The 21,295-nt window shown below is 43.3% G+C and overlaps 2 protein-coding genes across 3 annotated transcripts in view; both read left to right on the plus strand.

Annotated features, from left to right (window-relative positions):
- The first annotated feature begins 879 nt into the window (after positions 1-879).
- On the plus strand, positions 880-5,249 carry LOC144125448 (heparan-sulfate 6-O-sulfotransferase 2-like). Its single transcript, XM_077658822.1, has 2 exons — positions 880-1,727; positions 2,331-5,249. The coding sequence occupies exons 1-2, from the start codon at positions 1,174-1,176 to the stop codon at positions 3,022-3,024; spliced, it is 1,248 nt and encodes a 415-aa protein (XP_077514948.1). The 5' UTR covers positions 880-1,173; the 3' UTR covers positions 3,025-5,249.
- Positions 5,250-5,591: 342 nt separating this feature from the next.
- unc80 (unc80, NALCN channel complex subunit) overlaps positions 5,592-21,295 on the plus strand; it is a 125,698-nt gene continuing 109,994 nt past the window's right edge. For both annotated transcript variants that reach the window (XM_077658820.1, XM_077658821.1), the window contains exons 1-10: positions 5,592-5,867; positions 6,428-6,476; positions 8,678-8,698; positions 9,255-9,334; positions 10,013-10,244; positions 14,317-14,575; positions 16,451-16,545; positions 18,450-18,551; positions 19,194-19,363; positions 19,881-20,213. In XM_077658820.1, the coding sequence (XP_077514946.1) occupies positions 5,776-5,867; positions 6,428-6,476; positions 8,678-8,698; positions 9,255-9,334; positions 10,013-10,244; positions 14,317-14,575; positions 16,451-16,545; positions 18,450-18,551; positions 19,194-19,363; positions 19,881-20,213 (1,433 nt within the window). In that variant the 5' untranslated portion in view covers positions 5,592-5,775. The remainder of the gene's footprint in view (positions 5,868-6,427; positions 6,477-8,677; positions 8,699-9,254; positions 9,335-10,012; positions 10,245-14,316; positions 14,576-16,450; positions 16,546-18,449; positions 18,552-19,193; positions 19,364-19,880; positions 20,214-21,295) is intronic.

Raw genomic sequence — 21,295 nt, forward strand, 5'->3', positions numbered from 1 at the left:
CAAAAATTTCCCCGCCTCAACCGCTGGCTCGTTTGCGGTGAAACTGCACACAGAGCTTGCGTATTATGGTAACTTTTGTATCGTAGCAAGTTTGACAATGGTACTTACTTAGTTCAGGCGCACATGGTGCGAAAACGTAAGCGTCTACGAGAGATTGGCGAGCCAAAACCAGCAGACGACGCTTTTTCGCTGAGAACTGGCAGTGGCGCCATCTGTTTTGGCAGCGGAAAGCGTCACGACAAGGTTGATTAGGCTTTCCGTTGCCGAAAACAGATGGCGCCACTGCCGATTTTCAGCGAAAAAGCGTCGTCTGCGGGTTTTGGCTCGCCGATCTCTCGTAGACGCTTACGTTTTCGCATCATGTGCGCCTGAACTAAGTAAGTTCCATTGTCAAACTTGCTACGATACAAAAGTTACCATAATACGCAAGCTCTGTGTGCAGTTTCACCGCAAATGAGCCAGCGGTTGAGGCGGGGAAATTTTTGAATGTGTCAGCGATAAAAACGCACAATACTGTATACACCGTTGTTCGTCGTTCTTGAGAAAAATTCATGAACAGCTGTGCACGGATATGCAATTTCAGTGAACATGTCCACATTAAGAACTCAGTAAGAAAGGTCGAAATGGCCACGCGAGACGCTTTAACGGGACAGTATTCGTTTGTGGCATTGCTTAGGTCGACTTGGTTAGTTCAACGCATCCATATCATTACCTGTCACTTTGCGACGAAAGCCAAAGGTAATTAATTGCTCGAAGTAATCGTTGCGTCTGTCATCCTACTCTACGCGACCACCGCCCACTGTTTGTTTTTCGCTACCGCCTAGAAAAGCCTTTGGAATGAGAATGCATTCTCGGTTGTCGCGCACCTGAGCCACCTGAGCTGCGCGACAACAATGCACTCAAGAGGCATGCTCGGGATTTTTCCACTGCGAGCGGTTCCGTGCAAACACAAGAATCGACTGCCCGAGCTGCAACACGCATGCGCGGTCAATCCGGTCTCCGGGGTTTGCGGCTCTCCGGTGTTACCCTCTCGCCGCTCACTCTCACTGCACCGTTCTTCTGTCAACAAACATGGCAGCTTACGTACTTTTGCTTCCGAATCGATGATGAGCGTGTTTTTCCAGCGACGAGCAGTGTGGCCGTAGATCAAAATTCTAAATAGAACCGTGTGGCATGCACTTTATCACGCCGACAGTTTGTCGGTCGGCCCTCATTTGTGCAGCGTTTGTGACCGCATTCGTGTTCATTTTGGTGAGTTCCGGCAGCTCCTCGTCGAGACTTGCCTATCACTGGGTGCGACTAAAGCCGTCCAATTATTGGCAGAAACTGAAAGGACTGCAGTTTGTTCACAGATCGCAGCATTCGAACGATAGCCCGTCGAACGACACGGGAATCGGACTGCATAAAAGCAGTTATGAAGCACCATCCGTCCGGGGCGAAGACTTCAACATAGGCGGCGCGGACGTGATTGTTCTTGTACAAATACAGAATGCCGGTGCTAATTTTTTGGAGCGGCGACTGATCGAAGACTTGGTATTGCAAAGACCTTGCACGTGCCGACGACGTCGAAAAATTTGTCACTGCTACAGACCTCGCAAACGTAGTTCGTGGCTGTTCAGCAGGTACACACTAGGGTGGAAATGCGGCGTACACCCGGATTGGACAGAACTTAACACCTGTGTCGACCGTGTGCTTGACGAAGATGAAGGAAGCCCGACAAAACGCAGGTAAGTGCTGGTTCGTCGTAATGTTACCGCACAGTCAAGGAACCGACCTGTTTTCACAACGTGGAAACCACAGAAAAACTCGCGACATAAGCATGCGTCGAAAATCAAGCGGTGCCCTGCGCATTTGTGTGTGTTATCCATACAATGTAGTGCGTACTACCTCTCAGTTGCGGTCTTTGCATACGCTTACTGAGGCTGACTTGCGTCGATTGTCTACTTGGCTGCCCGTTTAGAACTACAGTGGGTGAGGGTTGTTTAAAAGAATTTGATTTTGCATGGCCTAAGTATGTCTAACACAGTCGACGACGCATTTATTCAGATGTTTGCAAATCAAGAGTTATCCGCAATTAAGTCGCATCACTTCATTTGGTACAACAGACATAGTTACAGCTCTTCCTTCGCTAATATGTGCTATGGGGAATGGTAAAAAATGGTAGGCAAAAAAGGAAAGTACCTCTACACAGCTGGCTTATTCACACTGCCCATGAAAATGGTTGCATATATGCTCATCCACGTGTTGTAATATATTCATAGGTATTCATGGATTGTTCTGCAGCAGTACTAAAGCACCGAGTTTTGTGTTTGCCTTCTTTGAATCTGCAGGTATTTCTACATCACTGTGCTGAGAGATCCAGTCGCACGGTTTCGCAGTGAATGGCGACGGTTTCACCAGAATCGAGGCTGGCATGGCTCCCGACCTCATCCTCATTTTTGCTTGGACCAGCCAGTGTCCATGCCTGCTCCCAATGTTTGCTTCGAGGGCAGGAGGCCTGAAAATATAACTTTTTCTGAGTTTGTATCTTGTTCAGCGAACCCAGCTATCAATCGCCAGACACATATGCTTGCAGATCATGACCTTATTGATGGCTGTCCTCAGAATGATTCTGCTGGTTTACTACTTACCAAGGAAGATCGTGATATAGTACTTTTGGCCAGTGCAAAGAAAAACCTTGAACACATGGCTTTTTTTGGCCTCGCAGAGTTTCCCCGTCTTTCAGAGTCCCTGTTTGAGGCCACTTTCAAGTTGAAGTTCCGGAGGAGGGCTAGGCCTCGTAAATTTTTGAGGGGCCGATCAATGGGACATAGTCGCGCAGTTCCTTCACCTGGTGAGGTGGAGCAAGTTACAGCTGCCAACAGTTTAGACGTAGAGTTGTACAACCATGCTAAGGAGATACTTTTTGCCAGGTTTCACAAATTAAGTAACACTGATCCAGCTGTGGAAAGGGAGAGCAATAGTGTAGATGCAGAGGATGATGAAAATTGGGCTGAAGAAGAGGACTTTTTTGACAACCTATAGTAACGATCTGTTTTTATATTTGAACTCAACAGAAGTTGCAAATTATCTTCAGTTTGAAAACAATTCTACCACACCAAGGATATCAAGTTTTCAAACTAGTTCAGGAAAGAGTCCCTAAACTGTTCAAATCGGTGTTGTAATCATTGCCTGTCAATATGTCTTTATGGCTGCTTGGGCACCCCTGTCTAAGACATCTGGCATGTTGCTTCTTGACTGTTAGTGGAAAATTTCGAGTCCTATGAATGATGATTATAGGTAATGTAAATAACCATCATCAATTGCATATTTTAGGTTCCTGTTGTTGCTGCATTAGAGAAAGCTAGCACTGACGGGTCATGGTAAAAAACTTTTTTGGATAATAAGGCAACTATGCTGCTTCGCAAGTTCATTTTTACAACAGCCGTATCCAGTGCCACATGTGCCTAAATTTGATGCCTGTGGGATGCAGTGTTTTTGCGTGGGCACAGTGTCTTGAGCAAGCTTTGACAAGCATTGGTAAGCACCGTTATGCGGAGCGTGGTGGCTGAGGCTGCTGTTTCAAGAACCTTTAGCAAACTGTGTTGAATGATTGCAGCTCTTGCTGAGAAATTTGGCGCTTGTACATGTGCTGGTATCTAATTTAACCATTGTCACCTTGAGATTGATACAGTTGCTGCATCAGTGATGTTCCTTATGTCACAGATGTGTGCATGTGTGGCTGATGTTATGGCTTACTCTGTGCTCCTGCATGCGTCACACTGAAATGTTAAAACTTGGTGGGAAATTGAAACCATCAACCTAAGATCTCTTCTCTGGTGTCATATGTAGAATGTGCATTTTTTCTTTCTTTCCCAAATGAAAATGCAGTATTTGCAACTTTTGTTGACTTACTACGGTGATTTTTTGCTATTGAGTGCAGCTAATACTTTTTTTATTGAGTGCAGCTAATCTTTTAGGGGAGCTTCTGTGAGATGTTAATTAAGACATTGAAAGGAGTGGAAGCAATCAAAATTTGCTGCTTGTATTGTTTGCGCGAAGACAGGACTTTATTGTTTGTCCGTCCTTCACGTGTGTATTTTCAACACGTCTATTGTACCTAACTTTGTGTACACCTTGGTGATTCTCTTTTATTTACATGAGGTTTATTTGCAACTGTGGAGGCTGCTATTATAATTCCTGTGGTATGTCAAAGTTTACATCATGCGGAAGAGTATTGTGAGTCAGCATTCTATATTTAAGGACCATTTTTGGTACAGTGACCATGTTGAAGCTGGCTTTAACTGTGTGATTGGTTGTAGCAGGGCCTAGTTATTTGTGTGTGTGTGTGTGTGCCTGTGTGCAAGTTTCTTCACAGCAGCTATTTTGGCGGTAATGACTGTTTGGTGGATTAATGGCATGCTGTTTCTCTTTACCCTTGTTGAATGCCACCTTTGCATTTTGATGACATATCTCGTGTACGGATGAATTCAGTCTCGTTTTCTGTGGCATTGCTGGCTTCTTTTGCCATTGTAACCATACAAGTTGAGCACTTATTTCGAGTCATTATTGTTCGGACAGGCTCTTTAGTGCCAGTATAAGCAGAGAAAAGCCTCGAATGCTTGTTTTAGTGTTCTGTGGTTGAGTGCTGGGTACGTCTCAGACAAGGTCTGTTTAACTGTTGTAGAGTATGGACCTTGTACAGGGCTGGCTGGTTCTGTGGTGGGGGCAGGTACATTTACCTATTTGGGTAAAGGGCGCCTTTTGCATATCACTTTGCATTGATTTCGATGTACTAACTGGGTATTGGTGTGAGGTTTTGCACTTTCCGGATACCACTCAAACATAGCTACTACTTGCTGTTAAAAACAGTGCTTATTTGAGACAGAGGAGAATGGGGACACGCATGCACTGTTAAATTATCGCCTTTACTGTCATATCACCACCATGAAACATGAAACGTATGTAATCTAGGATGATGTCTGCATACAGAAGTGCTTGTTCTCGGTGTGAACGAAATACTTTGTGAATGGGTATAATATCGAAGGTACCTTCAGATTTTCTGTGCAGTGGATCAAATGCGCTGTTTTATTTTTACTGATAAGTCTGTGCCTATAAGGCATTGCGCATGTATATATTTTTTCATATGTAGAAACCATGAATGAATGTAATCAACCATTACATGTTCATGTGTTCTCTGTAATAAAAAGTTGTGTATACGTGTGTGTATATATTGTCAAAAGCAATAAATGCCCCCACTATTATTTGCATTATTTTCTTTGGTTCCGTCACACTGACGCCTTTGCGTCAACGGGCAAATGGCCCGTTGCGCGGAGGTACTTGCCTGGGTGTTTGCGCAATACCGAGATTACCTGTAAGATATTGCACCTTCTACGCTTCCGCGAAAGGTGTTATGTATGCCTTTCAGATATCTTTCTTTAGTGCCCGCTTCGACCGTAATAGATATTTAGTTGCCCGCGCGCAGTTCAAGGGAGGGAGAGAGAGAAAAAGCGTTTAAAAAGCTGGAGTAACAATTGGCCACCCGGGCCCTTCGCGGTGGCGCTCGGACGCGCGGATCACGTGCCCTCCGGATGCGGAGGCGGCGGAGGATCATCAAGCCAAAGATGGACGACGATACGTGAAGAGGCGCCGGCGAGCTCCAACACGAATGTTTTTTTCCCCCAACATTCCCATTGTTTTTTCTTTCACGCCCTAGTTACTGCTTGGTAGCGCGTTAACGTATCCCGCAAAGACATTTAAGGGTATCCTTAGTTTTCGTTGAACCATTCGATCGGTATGCCGAAACGGAAACTAGAAGAGGATCAGCATGAACCCGACGAGCTGTCAGTGCCTCTGCCGATACAAACGTTTCTCTGGCGACAGACAAGGTAGGTTTTTCCATTTCGTGTTGCTCCCAAGAAGCACTAGAGAATGCAGGCTGTAGGCTGTGTACCGTCCGCAACGATGGCAAAGCGTGCTGTTGCGTATTGGCGAGGTGATGTTTCCTCGCCAATTAAAATAACGTACCCGGTTTACGAGCTCTGTGGTTGCTACTAGTGACTGAGGTTCTCAGGCCCTTCAGGATCAAAGTGTCCACTTTTAGTGTTTGTTAAATTAACGCTACGGGAATCGATCTTCGAACAAAAACGTAATTGGAATGTTTGTTTTGTCTTAGCTAGCTGACACATGTATGCGTTGTTTAGGTATACTGCGTTTTTAATCGGCGCAATAGTCATCGCGTAATTATGCCACACACCGCTTAACTTTACGCGATCATTAGCACGCCAGTTAGTTAATTCAGCATGTTTGCGAGCTTTTTAAATATTTAGTGATAATTTCAGATGTCATAAGAAAGCTAAGCTATCTCTCCGCAGTGGTTTTTAGACATTATTTGAAACCATATCGCAGTATAGGTGATTAATTGTATTTGTTTCTTTCGTATTTGCAGCCCATTCATACGTCCAAAAATTGGCAAAGCCCATGATGCGTCAGCAATGGTATGATTGTTATTATATACCTCTAAGTAGCTGTGGGAAGAAAATAAATGTGTTACTTTCCCTCTGTCACAGTTATGCATGTGTTGCTGGTGTTTTTCATATTTTTACATGTTCATTGCGAAAGGATTTGCACATGCTGAACCAGTGCTACTAATTAACCAATGAAACTTATGTCAAAATCACAACTTATGCAGGGCTGCATACTAAATTGCTGCCAAAAAGTGAACTCATTGTTATCTATGAGGGTTGAGGTGATCAAGGGTAGAATTGGTAGCGCAAAAAACACAGGGACACAGAAAGACAACACCACAAAGCTCTAAAAACACCACAAAGCGATACCTGCACTTATAAATATCAAACTGAAGAATGCAGAATATTTTATTTGGCTTTATTATTACAGGAGTATCATATTTACTTGCATAATGGATGCATTGGCATGATAAATGTATACCTGCTGATAAATGTATACCTGAGTCAAAATAGGTTCTTGTTAATATTTTATGCTCTTATGAAGGTACAGACTGGCCAAATGCAGATTTTTTGGCAAAAAAAGTGTGTTCATTATGCTAGTAGATACCACATTCAGCGGTTTTGAATTCTACATATATCAAATCAAATCAAATCAGTTTATTCAAACATCCTGAGCTGTTTAGGGGCATGGACAAAAAGCCAAAGGTGGCTTGACGAGGTCCGTGCTCCTTACAAGGCATATTTTGGTTGCACCAAAAAGTGCATCATCATTGAAAACCATGAAGAGGGAAAGACAAACCAGTATTTCTAAATTACCTTTATTCATGCACTTACCTTTATTTTTTGCCCCTTAGGGCACCCACTCACTCTTATTCTTTTCTGTCAATTGCACTTAATGCCACACCTTTGCAAAGGCATGAAAGTGATTTCACTGGTTTCTTAAACATAGTTTTCTGACATGCACTCCATTCTAGTGAATAGCAAACAAAAGAGGATTAATCACATTTCTGGCTTTATATCCAATTGTTATAGGTGACTACTGCTTTCTCCACTTGGAGAATCTTGTTAATCAATCCCGATACCTGTACAGTTTTCTGTCTGGATTTTCACTGTCTATGTTTATGCTATCAACAGATTAAATCAGCATGAAGGAACAAGGACATGAAAAAGAACACACAACACAGGATACCATGTTCCTTTGCATTGGGTTAATCTTTTGATGCCAATGAGACAACTATCCCAGACCAATAATCTGTTCAATTTTTATGGTAACAAAATATTCAGTCTGGTTCAGAAACTCTTCGAAGAAAAGAACGATTTACTTTGATTTGGCGTAAAGACAATCATTCACATGTACGTAGCCTTTAATACACGTAAACAATTTAATTTTTATAATCTTTGTGGATGATCTGCACTCGCACAAAAGAAATCGGGATATCAAAGAGGTATATATTTTCAGCAGGATAGTTAAAGAATTTTCTAGTGACAGTTAAGTTTTTGTCAAGAGCGTCGACAAAATAATGAAAAATTCAGATTTATTGGTTGATCATCTAAAAGGCTCAATTCCATATAGTGTATTTTGGTGGTAATCAGTCTTCTTGTTTGGCGAGCCCAGAAAATTAGTGTCTTAGGATTATTCTACAATTTCAGTATGGAACAAGGCTGCTAAATGTTCTACTTGCAAAAAAAAAAAACATGGAGGAAAGATAGGGCCATTTACAGTATTCTTCTTGAGGTCGCTGGCATTTCATTGTGATCAAGGTGCATTTGAGATGAGTAGAAGACCATGAATGAATGAATGAACGAATGAATGAACAAATGAATGAATGAGTGAAGTCTGTGAGATTTCGTTTCCATCACAACAGTCTTGCATCTTTGGAACCTTTGTTTGCGACATTGAAAGCGGAAAAGTGGATGAATGGCGTAGTGACGAAATTCGATGTCAAAAAATATCAATTAAAATGCTGAACTACCTTGTATAAGCTGCCTTTTGTATGTCAGTATTCCTTGCTTTGTTCAGATCTTCCAGTGTCACTTAATTTTGTGGTAGTAATGTTGCTTGTGTGACCATGATCAGAAGCACTTGCGGTCAAGTAGTGCTTGTATACTGCTGGCTGTATATGTGTGGAAGGTGTGCTTGGCTTTAATGTTGCAAAATAGTTTTTCCACCTTTGATGTAAACTGAAAAAAAAAAAGCATATAAGCTGATTAATTTTGTATTTATTCCGCAGGAGCAACGAGAAGCATGCAAGGTTAGTAGCCTCATATTTTGTCTGCTGCTTCACAAGAACATGTTTGGCATGCATGCGCATCATTCTTAGCAATTAAGCTCGTACTGGCTTTCATATTTGTTGTACTTTGCTAGCTAAGGCAATGATGTTACTTTAAGGCAAGTGACACCAGCTAAGTAATGAAACAATTAAAATACACTATTTTTGTGTACATGTACAAAAGCTCTTTCTACCCGCTATGCTATTTTCTGCAAAATATTTCTGGCAGTTTTTAAAATTGTAATCGGTAAAGTCACACCACCTGTCAGCTATTACTCTTGCTGTACAGAGAAACATGTGAAAGGAAAGAGAAAGCAAAACATACATGTACGCATACAAAACAGTGTATCTAGTATTTTATCTTGTTCATGCACTGATGTTTTGGAATTAATGTGTGTTAATATAATAAAGTGCATTCCTCATGATAAGTGCATTGAAAAGACAATTTTATGCTGATTTAAAAGGCCATAGTATGGCACACTAAGCATCATACTGAATCGAGTGTGCATGCTGATCACGGTCTTTTTCTTGTTTACAGTCCTTTGAGAAAGTTTTGGTCCAAAACATTCAGTTTGGCCTATCACCCAGTTTGACTGTTGCTATCAAAAGCATCAAAAGGTTCGTGTCCTGCCTTTGTTTTTTGTATAAATTGGATACCTTTTCTTTTATATAAATTTGTCTTGTGAGTTGCATTGCAGATGATGTGCACTTGTGTTGTGGTTTAAATGAGCCAGCTATTTGCGTCACCTGCCAAAATGTTGCAAAATTTATTTCTGCCGTGATGAGTTGTCAACCCGGATTAATTTTTTAGTAATACAGTGTTGTGTGATGTGGATCCACAGAGGATGGGGGCACTTTACATGCTGTGTCACATTCTGTGTGTGATGTATCTCATGACCATTTCATTATGTACACATGAGTGTCTTCCAGTTTTTAAGTCTATCTGCATACAGCTTCATTAGAGTTTTCAATTGGAAATAGCAATGATTAACTATAAATTGAAATTTTGAATGGTGTGCTCACCGTGTTGCATCAGGTAAGTTGGCCAGTTATGGGGCTTATCTTTTGAAGAGGTGTGAAACACAACTACACTAGAAGTGGACGGCAACACTACACAAACACTTATGGTGTTCCTTTTCTAATTTAGTTGTGTTTCGTGTTTCTTTAAAGATAAGTGCTGTCCAACTTGCTCAGCCTTCCACCCTAGTGCAGTTTTGATAAAGGTGAAATGTTTCTGTGGGTAGTCTGTTTTGAGCGTCTGAAATGTGTTGCTTTGCTGTCTCGTGCTGCCGTCAGGTGGCGCCTGGTACGGGCAGCCCTGCCGCACGTGATGCACTGCTGTGCTGCCCTGCTGTACGCTAGAAAGGAGAGCTGCTTGGAGAAACTCGGGGCAGCTGAGACCAAGCTACTGTATACTCTTCACTGGATCCTACTGGATGCGGCCGAGGAATGTACCGATGCTGAGCACAGCCAGACTGGGCAGGCACCTGATAAGAGCCAGTACATCTTCCCAATCACTGTTATTCAGGTGACGTTTGCTTATTTGTTTATTGCACTGGCTCCAGTGCAGCGTCTTATGTGAAGCAAACATTAAATGCAACCAAACAATCATTGTTGTCAGGGCGGTGATCTTCAGCAGCATTGGCTAATGTGACTGAAGTGGGTGCATGGATGGCTTTATGTTTTGGCAGCCGTAATACTATAGTATATCTACTTTTTGCATGTGTCTGAAAAGAGGCAAATTATGATGGGACGGAAAGCAGGCTATTTTCGGGGTAGTGATTGTAATGATAAATATTTTAAGGCAAGTTATCTGAGCACCTCGACATCCTGGCGTTGTGCAGGATGTGGAACTGCTCGGCAAGGTGATATATAGTGACCAGAGGATGGTAATGTCTTGCATTAGCCTAGACTTGAAGCAGGAGCGGAAGAAACTAGTAAGGAAGAAGCCTGTCAGTGAGTTAGTGGTAAGAGGGAAAGTAGTGGAACTCGGGATCTCGCTGCAGAACAGATATTCCGCTTTATCTAGGGACAACAACTGTAATGTTCAACCAGTGAATGATAATCTTGCAGATATTGTTATGGAGTGCACAGTGGAAATAGGGGGTAGGATAGCTAGACAGGATACCAGTAAGATCTCTCAAGAGACTAAAGATCTGATTAAGAAATGCCAAAGCATGAAGCCTTTAATGCCAAAAATAGAACTGGCAGAGCTATTGAAGTTAATTATCAGTGAGCGTAAGGTAACCGACGCAAGGGAGTATAATATGTAGAGATTCGGAACATGCTGTAAGCAAAGGAGGTCGCCTAAATGTGGTCAAGAAGATAGGTATAGGCAAATATCAGATGCATACTAAGAGACAGAGGGCATTGTTGTTACCAGTATGGATAAGATAGTTACAGTAGCCGAAAAGATCTACATAGAACGATACAGTAGCTGAAGCAATCAGTATGATAATATTGGTGGCAGCAGTGCAGAGGAATAGGACATTAATGAAAGAGGAAGTAAATAAAACTTTAGAAGCAATGCAAAGGGGGAAGCAACTGGTGAGGATCAGGTGACTGCAGATCCGATAGAGAGATGGTGCTAGAAAACCTGGCCACCCTGCATACGAAATGCCTCATGACACTGGATGCACTGCAGTTCTGGAAGAACACTAACATTATCTTAATCCCTAAGAAAGGGGATGTCAAGGACCTTAAGAATTACATATATGTCAGCTTGCTTTCTGTTTCCTATGAGGTATTTACTCAGTCAGCTTGCTGTCTGTTTCCTATGAGGTATTTACTCAGTGAATTGCTAACAGAATCAGGGCGACCTTATACTTCAATCAACTAAAGGACTGGGCTGGCTTTCATAAAGGCCACTCGACAATAGACCACATTCAGATTATCAATGAGGTTACAGAGAATATAACCACAATATAACCAACACTCATACATGGCCTTCATCGATTAGGGGAAAGCATTCATTTGACTGAGTCAAAACTTCAACATTCATGCAAGCATCACGGAGCCAGAGTGTAGAAGAGGTATACGTAAACGTACTGGAGTAGTGGCTGCACAGCCATTTTAGTCATGCGGAGAGAAAGTAATAAAATCCCAGTAGGGAAAGGGTGTTGGTCAGAAAGACTATCTCCAGTACTGTTCATCTTCTGTTTGCGTGAGGTATTCAGAGATCTCAATTGGGAAAAAATTTGCGTAAGAGCTAATGGAGAATACATTAGTTATCTGTGATTCGATCGTTGATGACATTGCCTTGCTAAGTAACTCGGGGGACGAATTGCAAATCATGATCAATGACCGACAGGCAGAGTAGAGCGGTGGTTCTAAAGGTGAATATGTGGAAAACTAAACAGTCTCACAAAGGAACAGCAGTTTATGATAGGCAGAGAATTGTTAGAAGTGGAAACTGAATACATTTACTTAGGGCAGGTGATGGCTGCAGATCTGGACCATAAGAGGAGAATAAGAATGGGGTGCAGTGCATTTGGCAAGTGCCCTTAGATCATGAATGGCTGTTTACTTGTATCCCTCAAGAGAAAAATATCTAACAGCTGTATCTTACCGGTGCTCACTGTGGGGCAGAAACATGGACGGTGGTAAAAAAGGTTGACCTTAAATTGAGGACAATGCAGCAAGCTATACAAAGGAAAATGATAGGTGTAATGGTAAAAGCGGGAGGAGAGCAGAATGGGTCGGGGAACAAACACAGGTTAATAACATCCTAGTCGAAAGCAAGAAGAAATAGGGATGGGCAGGGAATGTAAAGAGAAGCAAAGATAACTGATGGTCGTTAGGGGTCACAGACTGGATTTCAAGAGAAAGCAAGCATAGCAGGGGCTGGCAGAAATGTCAGGTCGGCGGATCAGGTTAGGAAGTTAGCAGGGTTAAGGCAGCCGTAGCTGGCACAGAACCGGGTGAATTGGAGAGATATGGGAGAGGCCTTTGTCCTGCAGTGGGTGTAGTTAAACTGGTGGTCTTGATGACGATGGTGATAGTCTAGGACATTTTTAGCATGTGTTTTCATGCCCAGAAGAAAGGAAGATGATCAATGTGGAGGATGACTTGGCTGTACTTCAGCTGATCTTTAATTGGGCCAGATTGTTCAAAATATTTCCTGTATTTTTATCAGGTTGTACACAATTTTCTGAATGGAATGGTCATGCTGTTATTGGCACTGCAAATGAAGAGAACAAATTGGGAAAAAAATGTCATCTCACACAGCATGCTCTTAGAAATGCAACGAATATTGAACCAGAATTCTGCCACATTTTGTCTGGTCCGTACAAGTTTCACAAGGTGTAAAAAGGAAAAATTTGTATAAAAAAAAGTTCTCGCGATAGAATGGAATTTTTCGCTCATAAGTTTGAAACTATTATTAACATACAGAAAAAGTTTCATCAAAATTTCCAAAAAAATAAAAAAAGCTGGTGTTGAAATCTGCGTCCCCCACTTAGTGAGCTAGTAAATGGCAACACAGATAATACCATGGTGATAGCACTGCTGACATGTGCTGAACGACAGCAAATGATGACAACAGCCATGTTTCTTGTGTACTATGTTACATATCGTTCTGAGTTTTGTTTATTTAAAGGCTGTATATGTGGTATCTTGTTCATTTTTTGTGAAGTGCAATAAAGATTGCTTGACTTTTCAAACTGCCGTGTGGAGCATAAGGGCTGCTAATTCTTAATCATGGTGGTTCTCTCCTGGAATTTTATGAGATCAGTGTGGCACTGTCACTGCAAAAGTTTTTTGTGCGCAGTGGAGTGCAGTCAAGCTTCTTGCATTGTATTTGGCAGTAGGCAAGTTTCTTGACACCTCTATGCCTGTTAATTTTTTTAGAGGCTAATGGCTCCTAAATATGCATAGACATGGCACTGACCTCCTAACTGGTACTGGCCAAATGCTAAATTCTAAATCTTGGGAGTCTGGCACCTGGCAGCAACGGGCTATGCTTTGGACTTTGCTGTATCTTGCATGGCATGGATGGAGGGGCTCCATCATTGCTTCTTGATTACATTCATGCAGAAAACCTGTCCTCTTTTATGTTGTCCGCTCCTTATGCTTCAAGGCAGAAACGTATGTTATAAACAGAAAATACTGAACCTAGAGCTATTTATTGCATATTTATCTTAGCACAGCATGCAAAATTGACAAAATCCTTCACTACTCCTGTTCCACAGCTTTGAAACCACATGCCTTAAGTTTGTGCACTGGATGTCCCATCAGCATTTTTATGGGCTTTGTTTGTGCTTAAAAAGCTGTAGTGAAATGTGTTGCCAAGCGGCATTGATAATTTTCACTTTTAAACGGAGGGTTTGTTTGCTTGATGTCATTGACTTGTTCATGCTTGCTGTAACCTTTCATGTGTTTTACTACTGCTAGCACCTCAGTGACTACAGTTTTTTCCCATTTGCATAAGTGCATGTGATATGCTTCAAATGTGCCCTTTTTCATGGTAATGCTTACAGTGCTGCAAGCTTTGTGTGATGCTTAACCTATTACATAAAATTACCTAACAGTCATGATCAGCAACTGGTGTGTGATCATGTAATGTGTTCCTGATTTTTTCTCTTACTTGTATGTGTTTCCAGGTCTTTGTATACCTGTTCGCCCCACTGATTCCATTCCTGAAGCAGTCAGACTTTGTGGGCAGTTTTCGTCTGGAAAATGGGGTCCGCATTTGGGAGCCGCTGTGGGAACACCGGCATCCCGCTGTGCCCTGCTTCACTGCTCCTGTGCAGCCACACGGTCACGCGATGCGCGCTGCACGTAGGGCTGACTATGACCTTCGTCGACACCAGTACGGTGACGTCTTCATGGGAGGAGCTCCAGCAAAACTTCGCAAACAAGGTCTCTATGCCTTTGCCCCTTCTTAGCAGCACCTTGAAAGTGATCTCTCTCAATGCACGACTAGCCTAGCCTAGCCTAACGTAACCTAACTTAACCTAGCCTAGCCTAGCCTAGCCTAGCCTAGCCTAAACCTAACCTAACCTATCCTAGCCTAGCATAGCCTAGCGTAGCCTAGCCTAGCCTAACCTAACCTAACCTAACCTAACCTAGCCTAGCCTAGCCTAACCTTACCTTACCTAACCTTACCTAACCTAGCCTAGCCTAGCCTAGCCTAACCTAACCTAACCTAACCTAACCTAGCCTAGCCTAACCTAGCCTAACCTAGCCTAACCTAACCTAACCTAACCTAACCTAGCCTAGCCTAGCCTAGCCTAGCCTAGCCTAGCCTAGCCTAACCTAGCCTAGCCTAGCCTAACCTAACCTAACCTAACCTAACCTAACCTAACCTAACCTATCCTAGCCTAGCCTAGCCTAGCCTAGCCTAGCCTAGCCTAGCCTAACCTAACCTAACCTAACCTAACCTAGCCTAGCCTAGCCTTACCTTACCTTACCTTACCTTACCTTACCTTACCTTGCCTTGCCTTGCCTTGCCTTGCCTAGCCTAGCCTAGCCTAGCCTAGCCTAACCTAACCTAACCTTAACCTAACCTTAACCTTAACCTTAACCTTAACCTTAACCTTAACCTAGCCTAGCCTAGCCTAGCCTAGCCTAGCCTAACCTTACCTTACCTTACCTTACCTTACCTTACCTTACCTTACCTTACCTTGCCTTGCCTTGACTTGCCTTGCCTAGCCTAGCCTAGCCTAGCCTAGCCTAGCCTAGCCTAGCCTAACCTAACCTAACCTAGCCTAGCCTAGCCTAGCCTAGCCTTAACCTTAACCTTAACCTAACCTAGCCTAGCCTAGCCTAGCCTAGCCTAGGCAGCGACTTGATGCATGTACCCAGCGCTCGCCCTCGAGACTTGCTACACAGCAAGTTGGCTTTGTCGCAATACACCATTGCGTAGCAGGAAAGTGGCCTTTGGCGGAGCATGATTGAAGAAAACTTTCGCGGCATACAGCTGCCGAAACACTTTGTCGCCGCCTTAATGAGCCTGAGTAGCGCACACTGCCATTTCCACGGAAACGCCGTAGCCAGGCGATTCGCCTTCTGCTGCCCAACGTTGAGAGCACTTCCGAAGGAATGTCGCGAACGGAAAGTGAGCTTCCTGGTGCCGTAGCGCTCACCCAAGCATGCCGAGCTTCTGAAGATGGGGGGTACACTGCACCCTTTCGGGACCACCACAGCAAAAGCAGTGCACGGCACAATTAGCATCGACGACAGTTTCGCATGCACCGCCGAGTCTGGTGGGCTGAGAAGACAGGTGACAGGTAGTAGCAGGTAAATGCCACCTGCCGCGGCAAAATATGAGGAATGAACAACCGGAAGGTGGCTGCCACGGGAAGATCCCGGAGGGGCTGCCTGCCAGCTGTGGCGTGAAAATACGTGAAGAGCTGCACTCAAATTTTGCATTACTGACTATCGTAATCGTCTGTCAATTTTTTGTGCCTGTACAAAACCACAATGCACGCATTGTCAAAAAATTCTAGGTAAGGAAAGGCAAGGTATAGAGAGAATGATAGAAGTGAGGTCATGCAGTGGGGAAATATCCGGGTTTATAATTTATAGCTTATGGTTGGCCTGCAAACTGTCCGCAGTTGACGTCATGGTAAGATGCACACATGATACAACTGTATTTATAAGCTAAATGCATATAGCTGATCTTCAAGCAGAGAATGTAACAATGCCATCACATGCTTATTTTTGATGTGTTCTGATCTTTTGGGTATATATACAGTACAGAATGTTTTGAGATACGTTTTTTTCCTTCGCCAGATCCCATGAAGTCCAGGGCTGACGAGAATGAGGGAAGCGACCATGGTTCTCCTGACATCACACAGACCAGTAGGGCATCATCGGCATCTGCTATTGTGAGTGAAGTTTCAACAAAACGAAAATGCCTAACGTGTTGAAAACTTGTGTGTTCTGTGCCATTATTAAATTGGATTAAATGCAAAGCACTTATGGAACACTAGTGGATCCCTTGAAAAGACTTCAGCTTCAGTAAACTCATATCGGTCAACTTCTTATTTGTGTTGCTGAATCAGGTAGGACTAATTAGCTCTATTCTCAGCATGGAAACGGAAATTATTAAGTGTGAAGCATCTTTCATATATATCCGCTATCTTGTGTGACCATAACGCACCGTTGGCTAAGGCCACTAATTTTCTGCATTGGAAGATTTTAAATTCCGTGAATTGAGAGCAAGGAATCTGCAGTATATACCACAAGACTAAATGCATGTGGCCTTTTGTGCAGCAGCAGTTACCCTGCCTCTGGTTCTTTCCTCACTGTTTCGTGCTTCGTTCTGTACAGTTGTGTGCTTTTTTACCCCTTTTTCCCTTCTCTACTCATAGCTCTTTCACTCCCTACTCTTCTTTCTCAATGGCTCGTGCTGCTGCCATTGCGCATTTATAGCAACTCCTCACCAGTATGTGTGCTGCGCTTCGCCTCAGTGGCTCAGAGCTGTTGAGAGGTTGGCTGTACATTGCAGCTCACGAGCCTGGCAGTGAGCTCGTTGTGGGTATCTCAAAGAACAGCGAAAAGAGAAGTCACGCTATATTTGCAGCTTGGTTCAAAATGTAACCCAATTGCTTTTAGAAGCAGATGATTTAACAAAAGACTCACGTTATATTCGCGCATTAATACTGCTTTCAACAGGTACTAGGATCATGACCGACTCTTCCCGTCCAAGTTTGCGAGCACGTTTCTGCCAGAGCCACAGCGATTGATGTGCTAGCTTTTTTGAGTGGATGTGAGAGCAAGCTTGTCAAGGCATCAGCAGAGCTTTGTTCATTACCATATTCTACTTTTCAAGAGAATTCTAGATGATTAAGCTAGATGATTAAGTTCATCAGATTCCCATCAGTCTATCATTTCTACTGATGCCTACAATTACAGTATCATAAAAAGAAAGAGAATGTGGCTGCTAACAAAGAATCGCGGGAAACCAAGGGGCTTACCCATGGCATTGCACCTGCCTGCATAAAGTTGCCTGATTTTTGGCAGTCTGTCATGCAGCTATTATCTGTGCTCGTATTTAGGTGCTTCCTAGTGACTTGCATGAAGTAATGACATTTCTAGGCATTTAGTTCGAGAAAAACAAAAAGGGGTCATGGACTGAAGTTCTTGAGGAATCTATGTGAATACCACGCTCAGATCATATATGGCCACAGCGGTGTTCACTCTGATATACACTATCTTGATCATGTGTGCTAATGTTGAGTTTGAGACTACTAACAAGCTTTCCATTCTTCTTGTGGGAAGGTCTATCATGGCAGTGACTGTATGAAAGATTTGTATAAAATTCTCTTGTATGTTGGCAAAGTTCAGCTATTTGAAATCCAGTGTGTGTGTTTGTGTGTTTGCGCACGCGCGCGCGCATGTGTGTGTTTGCACGTGTGCGTGTAAGAGTGGGTACACTATGAATTTTCAACATGCCAGTGCTGATTTTATTTTCTTTCATTTTTATTTGCAATGAGCATATTGGTTCCATCATCATGACCTACGCTCACGTTAAGTAACAACAGTGTGCATCACCCTTGTGGGCTGCAAACAACAACAAAAAGAACCAGACTGCCACTGCTGGGCTTAAACATGGCTTTTAGGTTCATGTGACAGCACTTGCAAGCAAGCATTATCTTAAAAACTCGGCAGCAGTGGCCTGATGACCTGCACAGAGTGCCATTTCAGTGCTCTACACAAGTCAGATGCACTCTGTACTGTCATGAGTACAGCTGTGTTGGGTATATATTGCTGAATTCTTGTACCACAGAAAGAAGCTACTGACTCGGAAGCTAATGTGCCTGTTGCCAAAGAGAGTGAACCAAAGGTAACCATTGTGGAAGGATGCCGGCCAAGCCCTTCGAAGTCTCAAGTAAGGAATGTGATGTGCTGGTCTTTTAGACATATTTATTTTACTCAGTAAGCATTGAACTGAGTTTTCTTAAAGTACAAAAGTGGAAAGGTGTTTTACAGAAACACATATGTGGCACGAGGTGCTGTAAACAAAAGTTATGTCACTTGGAACACATGGTACATCTGTGTCAAATGCGAAATAGTTCTTGGCTGTTTTTTTTTTCAATATTGCAGCTGCAGTTGCCTTTGCAATAGCAGATATAAAAGGAATAGACTTTTATTGTGTACATATACTGGCTTCAATTTTGAGTACCTTGTACAAGCTGGATACCTGTTTTAAGGCAGATTCATTCTAAGGAACATCAGATATCTGAATGTGTGGCACTTGTCTAGTTTCAGTCAATTTCATGCAAGGTATGTGTTAAAAAAAACATATGTCTCTGTGAAACATCTTCTGTATGACCTGTGATAAGCGTGTGAGTAACGCATGTAATAGGTTATGTAGCATTTTATTTTTTAGACTAATGCATGGATTCTGTTGAGAATACCTTTTGGGTCTCAAAACTTATTTTTTTCTCAGCCAATGTGATTCACTATTAGTCTCTTGTTGCTCGCTGACTATGCGAATGTGGACAAGGAAACAATTTTTTTCACATTTTAGGGGGAGCTGGCCGCAAGACCGACTCCAAAGATAGGGGAAGGGGTCAAGAAGGAAGCTTTGACAGACATTTGCATGGCCACCTACCTTGATGTGTCTGTTTTGAGATGCCTCTTCATCTCTCAGTGGCTGGAAGAAGGTGTTCACTGGGCTCTGCAATTTCTTTTAAACAGGTGTGCAATCACATGCCCATTGCATTCTTTCGCACAGTAAACCTTATACCCTAAAGTTCACTTTGGTATTTTGAGTGTAATGACCTCCTGACTAGGCTTCTCACCAAAGTTGTTGTATCTTAATGATATCAAGATGTGAGATTTCTTTATATCCTGAGTTTGCCATATTTTAGGAGCAGATCTTATTGTGACATATAACAGCAGTTCACTTTTTCCCAATGATAGCAAAACAGTGTACTATCCATGCATGCAGTTTTGGTATGTGGTGTTGCTTTCACGAAGTCTGTCCTGGCCATGAAAAGTACAGGTGTGAAAATCTGCTCAAAATGTTGCTTGATTCCACATGGGATAGACTTTGTGTGGCCTGCTACAGATGGTATATTGAAGGTTTCCAGTACTAATTTTTTGCCTTTATATAGCCAGGCTGTTTTACCATGGTGCTCTGTCACCATGAAGTTTGGCAGTGGATTGTATTCTCTCCTTCTATGCTGTCCTTATTTTTTTTTTCTCCTTGAAGGCTGCAAGGCATAGCAGAGGAGCAGTCGCGTGAGGTGCGCCCGCGCAAGCGGAGCAGCTCATTGCCTGTGCCACGACCAGAGCCCCCGCCACCGCCTTCTCCAAAGCAGCGGGAGCAGCCAGCGCCACCTTCCACTCCCCGTCCACTGGGCGGCAGCGCCATGTTGGGTCGGGACTCTTGCCCGAGCCCATTCCTGCGTGGTCTGCCCTTGGTGCATGGCCAGGGGTCCGGTGGTGGACCACCGAGCCACCACACCAGCATGCAGGAGCTGCGCCAACAGCAGCAGCCGCAGCAGCCCCCTCTACGCTGTATGGCATCCCCGGACCTGCGCCGGTGTGCCTATCTCTCTTGCTCTCTGCTACTATTGTGAAAGTTTGCAGCAATGGCTTTTAAAGGCAACATAGTGCAAATGTTCCTCAATTTTTTTATGAAAGTAGATGCTTGTATGGTAGCAAGCAAATAAACAGAAGGAGGTACTTTTCACAGGCACAGATGCATGTAGATGACTGGGTGACAAGGCTTGAAAAAAAAAAAAAAATGTAAGGCCTGTTGTAGCTTAGTACAATGGCAGCACCTGGCAACACATGCCATTGCCAACCAATTTTTCATACTCTTCAGGGACTGCGAAAATATTCGAAAGATCAGGTAGTCCTAACAACCAAATTTCACAGTAAAAATCAGTTTACATCAAATTCCGATTATGAATAGAGTGGAGGAAAGGGTCAGCAGTTTTCTGCACATTCTGAAGCTTCATGAGGCATGAACTCAGCATTCGATGACTGTACTGCTGTCGGCACGTCATAAGCGAATGCGTGGGCTGGGACAAAGTGCAGAAACAAAAGTGAACCTGCTACTGCAGGAACTGTGCTGTGCCTGCCGTATGAAGGGCAGGCACAGGTAAGAACCTATTGACTAGAAGCCTAGTGACTAGAGCCGAAAACCAATCTCATAAACGGTGGTACATTACTGTATACATTCTATGATGACTTGCAGATAAGGAGAACCATTTTTCCTGTCATCAAAACTGTTGCGGTAGAACAGTCGGGTTTGTAGTGCCTTTTGTTGAGCGTACAAGCTTGTCACTCTGAAAAGCACAGCTTTTTCTTCCTCTTAGCAGCTCAGAGAAGTCGTATGCCTCTTGCACACTTTGTTGCTGTATCCTCACTTATTCAGGAGGAAAGGACCTGGCACAGATGTGCCACCATGGTGGCTCAGTGGTTGTGGACCTCGGCTGCTGACCTGAAAGATGTGGGTTCGGTCCTGGCTGCGGCAGTTGCATTTCGATGGGGGTGAAATGCTAGAGACTCGTGTCCTGTGTGATGTCAGTGCACGTTAAAGAATTCCAGGTGGTCGAAATTTCCGGAGCCCTTCATTACGGCTCCCTCATAGCCTGAGTCACTTTGAGACGTTGAACC

The sequence above is a fragment of the Amblyomma americanum genome, chromosome 3 (genome assembly GCF_052857255.1).
Source record: "Amblyomma americanum isolate KBUSLIRL-KWMA chromosome 3, ASM5285725v1, whole genome shotgun sequence".
Lineage (NCBI taxonomy): Eukaryota > Metazoa > Arthropoda > Arachnida > Ixodida > Ixodidae > Amblyomma > Amblyomma americanum.